At 37.7% G+C, this 5961-nt stretch overlaps 1 protein-coding gene across 2 annotated transcripts in view; it reads right to left on the bottom strand.

The window, feature by feature from the left end:
• Positions 1-5961, bottom strand: part of TBX20 (T-box transcription factor 20) — a 40332-nt gene that overhangs the window by 4212 nt on the left and 30159 nt on the right. Inside the window, exon 7 of one of the 2 annotated variants that reach the window (XM_010713039.3) lies at positions 4560-4778. In XM_010713039.3, coding sequence (XP_010711341.1) covers positions 4560-4778 — 219 coding nt within the window. Of the gene's footprint in view, positions 1-6; positions 4779-5961 lie in introns of those variants that run through there. The other variant, XM_010713038.2, reaches the window with a different exon arrangement.

Genomic DNA, 5961 nt, shown 5'->3' with positions numbered 1-5961 from the left:
AAAGAAAAAGAAAAAAAAAAAAAAGTTGTTTAAATGTGCTAAAGGTAAAATACAGCAAACTGTATTTTTTGTCCTTAAAGTATTATAAGAAGTTAATTCAAAGTTTACTTAAATCACTGCTTAGTTTCTTTTAGAAAGATAAAGGAAAAGAAGTTGTTATTTTATAAACTAAAGGCTATATTTGGGGACAGTTTATCACAGAGTTAATACATAAATCTTCTGGCCAGCAAGTAAATAGTACAGAAACCACATCTTCTGCAGCAGAACGCGGTCTGTAAGGAACGGTGAGAAAAACATCTCAGCAAAATGAAACATAATCCTGCAGTGAGTGAACATCACCCCCTGCAGATGATGAGCATAAGCTCTGAGGCCAAGACTTCCTTCCAGATAAGGAGCCCAAAGTGTTGCACTCATCTCACCGTCTCTCTACCCCTTACCCAGGAAGGAATTACCACAGCTTCATTACCTTCCAATTTTGGAAAGCTCCCCATGTTTTTGCAATATTTTTCATTGATATTTCTGTTTCTTTATAGCACACACGTGCATACAGAGGATGTAGTGTATAGTCAAGTTGCCAGCCCAGACTTTTTTCAATTTAGAAGAGGTTCATTTTCAAATACCAGTTAATGTTTGTTGGATGTTGGAAGCTGCACCATCTTCACATGAATACATGTTCATACATTGTCACAACCTTCAGCTGCATGTGTTTATCATTTATCCAAGAATAAAGCCTTCTGGGGAAAATTTTTCCATTGTATTTTTTAGGCTGCACTACAATGGTGTTAGTTATCATACTGCACACTATAGCTGAACTCACAAAGAAGCATTTCCATTAAAAACTGCACCTCTATCCACTCAGTGTGTGCCTGTTTGCCTGTTTCTATCTGGAGAGTACCCTGAAACCAGCGAGACTGAATTTTTATTTTTGAGAGTTCCTCGGGCCATGTAAACCAGCACCACAAAACAAAGAGCCAAATTTCTAGCTCCAAAACTAAAAAAAAAAAAATAAATAAATACATATAGAAACATATTTATGTCAGTTCTGTTAGTCTTGGGATGCTTTTGTTGGATAAAAGACCTAAGGCTGTTAACTGTCTTTGGATAAAAGGGTAATCCAGAAAACACCCAAAAGTACTTTTAACACTTTGGAAGGTAATCTTATCGTGCTTTTTGAAAAGCACATTCAGGCATGTTCTCTCCACCCTTCTTCAATAAAACAATAATTAAAAAAAAAAACACTAAGCAGCACCAGTTTGCTCAGCCAAGATAGCTCATAAAGGTGAAGAGCACTTCTCATGGGATATAAAATGTGAATTATATTGGAAAATAAACTCTAGATTACATTTGGCATTCCTAGAACATCTACCAGCAACAGATGTTCTATCCTGAAAGTGATAGAATTGTGACAGCAGTACAGCAACTCTTTCAGTAAATTACTGACTTATTTTGAAAGTAGTACAATTTGAAGCAAAACAATTTTCTTCTTTAACCAATTAATTACACTGCATTTACACTGATGTCCTTTCAGTTATGCACTCAGTGCTGAAGCTGATTAATAGCTGTTCTTCAGTCTGTTCTGCAAAGTTCCTGCATTGCTGCTATCATAACCACCATCCATGCAGACAGACTTTGTTTCTAGGAAAGAATGTAAATATGAATGAAATCCTGTCTTGCTTACAGTCAAGAAATTTACCACTAAAGAGGAGCAGGAATTTCATCTTGGAATCACTCTCCTGCTGCCACGGGAGGGTAAGAAGAAATTGGGTGGAGAGAAGGTCCTGAGCCTTGACCGGACTGGAAAAATCAGGCTGTGGATTTGACAGGTAATTCTGCAGAAACCTTTCTTGGTCATCTTCAAAGTAAATCTCATCACAGAAAATTTGGAAGGTATTGGCCTTACCCTGTTTTTATACAGGGGAAATCTACTGCCACCTTTTTCAGGTATGCAAAACATTTTACTTATAATGAAAAGCATTTGTCTTTCATTTGATATTTTTGTAAATTATGTCAAAATCTAGTTTCATTCCTTCAAGAAGAACCTGGAGCATTTTCTCTGAAGCAGTATCAGTGGAATTTTTACATGCCAAATATTGGTATTTTTAGAACTGAGATTGGAGAAGGGCTAAAAATTGTACTGTTCATTTCTCCAAATCTGACTCACAAAGGAAGGACAGGTTGATGTTTGGGCAGCCTTGAGATGACTTGAACAGCTTGCCTAAACCAACCTACCTGTTGCAAACTTATTTCTGAAGCCAAGAGAAAGCTGCCTTCCTACTTGACTACTTTCTAGCGTGAGTATCAGGATTAAAGCTACTGGTTTGATTTCTGGACCTAACCATATTCACTGCAGCTTCAGACAAGTTAATGGAGCTGCAAAAGGAAATAGATAGGAGAAAAAGAACTTCCCCACAGGCCATAGTGAACTTCACCACAGGACCTTCATACAGCTGTGCATATATATATATATATATATATGATTTTTTTTTTTACAGAAGTCAAGCAGTTGAAGAAGAGACATTAAAGTTTCCTTTCTTTCTAAATCTCCCCTGGAATTTTTATGCATGTAGAATCGGATATTTACTTAAAGAGACTGCAAATAGAAGTTTGGTTTCATTCACGTGCAGAGCACAAAAGTTGCAGATTTTCCCAGGTCATTTTTTATTAGCATGCCCAACAATGAGTAAAGGGAAATTAGGATGATACTGCAAATGACTACGGTGATTGTAATGGCTAATTTGCAAGATCTTAAATTCAGCTACTGGAAAATACGTAGATGGTCTTTATCTTTCAATGTATGCACTGGCCTGTAATAGAAGCTGGGAAAAGTCTGGGATGTTGTCACTGCTGCCTGTGACCAACCTGGTAGGATGAGGCACTGGGACAACAAGAGAAGCTGGTGACTTGCCCTGCACTTCACTCAGTGTACTGCACTGTACTTCTCATTTTATGTCGTCAACATCCATTGGTCAAGAGTAGAGGAGAATAGTGCCAAAATGTCTTTCTATCTGTTCCAGCTCTACACTAATCTTTTATTATATAAGATTGAATTGCAAGTCCTTTTTTAACTAATAGATGTTACCGCCTACAACTTGGATGCAACAACACGCAGAAAATCTGTGTTGACTTATTTACAAGCAGAAAACCAGCATCACACCAGTTCTCTTTTCAACAGTGCAAAGGATTCATGCTAGCTCTCTGCAGAGGTCATTTTTTCCTATGAATTCACAGATCCTCTGTTGCATCAAACACAACGTACTAGAAAAAGTGGGCAGTATTTTCAATGAGAGCTCTTCTCACTAACTAAATAAGGCAGATGTGAATTAAAAAAAAAAATTATAGCAAATCTCGTCAATGGTATTTTCCCAAGGAAACTGGGACTTGAAAAACTCAAAAGTACAACTCTTGTGTCCTGGACAAACAGCTTGTCCAGCAACACCTATGACCATACCCAAGAAAATAGAAAAAGTAGAAAGATACTCCAAGATACTGTTATTTCTGTATGAATCTACTGATTATAGTTTGATCTAGAGTCTAGATATAGACTGATCTAACCTGAAATTCTGTTAAATAATGGTACTCATTTGCAGCTGGACACATGGCAAGCACAGCAGCAAACAGTAGCTTTGGCTTAAAAATTTAGTGTCTTGAGTTTCTAAGTTTAAAAGCGACACATTTTCTAAAACTCAGTGTTTTCCTTCATATCTTAATGGACTGCTAAATTGCTTCTCCTAGGATATGAGACAAGCAGAACAGAATACATCATTACTGCTACCAGTCTGTAACACAGTTCTTCTCAGAACTGTTGTTTTGTGAAAGAAACAAAGAAAGATAAAAGAAAGAAAGAAATACTTGCTAATCATTTTCTCTATGAGATTATAGTAGCAATTATGAAATACTGCTCTTGGTGAGTATAAGCCAGACTTTTAAAAAGGACAGTGGCCTTCTCCACTTTGTCCCATTCCCAGCAAATGCACGCTGAGATAGCCTAAAACATGCTCAAAGTTACAGTGATACAATTTTCTGTTTAGATGCTCATTAGTCACAAGAAGAGGTGAGGATGAATAAGAGTATTGCCTTTTTCAGAATCCTTCTGGCATACAGAAAAAGACTTACACACAATTAATTTGTACACTGCTGCATAAACATAGTCTCTGTCCATGAGGCATAACGAACCTTTGGAACAACCTGCACATGACCAGAAATCCTGGGAACTCTGGGATCTGTTTTGACTGTGTTACACATAGGTCTGTGAGCAGCTCCAAGCTGCATGCTCTCTTCTTGTGATCCCTCAATGGAGGAATCAATCTCCACAATGCCTTTTCTTAGCTGGTTTGAGTTCAGCAGTCTCCCACCACAGGCCTTTTGAGAAGGTCCCTTGTATTTTTTCTTACCAAGCTTGCACATTTAAAATCTTATGTTTCTGTCATCTTACATCAGTCATACAAATGGTGTCATCACTGCGGAGGAGTGACGCAGTCCCTGGATGGCTGCATAAGGACCCTGCTGAAAATAATGGTGGTACCTTGGCATGTGGAAAGAAGGGAAAGTGGGGCCAGTACCTTGCATGGAGCTGGCTATCGCAGAGGGCGTAAGAGGCATTCCCAAGCGGCTGTACGGAGGCAAGGATCCTTGGATTGGATGAGGAATAGGTGTAGCAATGGATGCAGTGCTGGTACCCAGGGCACTCAAGGACTGGGGATGCTGAAATCCGGGAAAGCTGGTTGAAGAGGATACCCAGGAACTGAGGGACAGGTTATCAGATGTTGTAAAAGCTGATCCTGCAAATGAAGAGAAAGAACGCTTGACGCTTGCACTGCAATACACAAAGCTGGTAGAACAGCAAAAAGAGGAAAATAATTTTTCACAGTAAGGCTGAATTATACTTATGAGTTGCCACTGGAAATACTTCCCAAATTCTTCTATCTCTTCATCGCATCTTTCATTATGTTGTAATTTGCCAGCCAGTCTCCTTTATCCCTAAATCTTAGACAAACTTAAGTTACGGTAAGCTGGTTGCAGTTGGCTTGAACAGTAAAATCGTTTTTACACACTGGACATTTTTTGTATGAGACACTTGCAGTGCTGGCATGAACAAACACTGACACACCTGCTGCAACGTGGAATCACCCTGCATCAGATCCCTGTGGTGAAAACACGCTTGTAGCTTTTTTACAACAGTCTCAGTAGATCTGATCAAATTCTTCTAAAATTTCAGTCTGGTAAAAGCACGAGAAAATATCATTTGCATTACAAGTTTTTGGGTTTTGTTTTGTTAGTTTTATTGGCTCTTCTTTTTTTTTTCATTTAACACCAGGAAAGCATGTCAGCATGCTTTCAACAGCATGTCAAGATGCAGATCTTTTCACTCAAATTTACGTTTTCCAAAAAGCTCTAAAATGTCAAAACATTCTTCTTATTTTTCCAACTGTGTATAGTGCTCTAAGGAACAGCAGCAATACTGAATTATATTGAGATGCTGTTTTTTAGTACATAAAAATATGATAAACTTATTCCCAAGATAAATATCTACTTTTAATCCAGTGAATGTGGTTTCTTTGGTATTTTTTTCCATCTGAAGAGTTCCAAAAATTTCTGTTTACATAAATTTTCCCTCTCTAAATCTTTTTCTCCAAAAGTGGCAGAATCTTATTTGACAGGTTTTTTTTTTTGGGGGGGGGAATCAATGGATAGTTTATGTTGATAATTATACACAGTCATTTTCAAATAATCTGATGAAGATATCGCCCCTCACTTCTGCAGTTCTTCTCAGCAGCTGGTTATCATCAGATGTCTGGCTTCTAGAGATGGGGGGATAAAACAAAATCCTATAAATACACTCTTAATTTTATTCCTATTCAAACAAAAGTTCAACTTCTGTCCCTTCTGTATTTTATTTCTTGTCCAACTGCATCCATTGAGAAAATGTTTCTTACTTTAAAAGCAAATGTACTGGCAATTTTT

The sequence above is a fragment of the Meleagris gallopavo genome, chromosome 6 (genome assembly GCF_000146605.3).
Source record: "Meleagris gallopavo isolate NT-WF06-2002-E0010 breed Aviagen turkey brand Nicholas breeding stock chromosome 6, Turkey_5.1, whole genome shotgun sequence".
Classification (NCBI taxonomy): Eukaryota; Metazoa; Chordata; class Aves; order Galliformes; family Phasianidae; genus Meleagris; species Meleagris gallopavo.
Note: the sequence above shows the minus strand (reverse complement) of the source record. Positions and strands in the feature narration are given on the sequence as shown.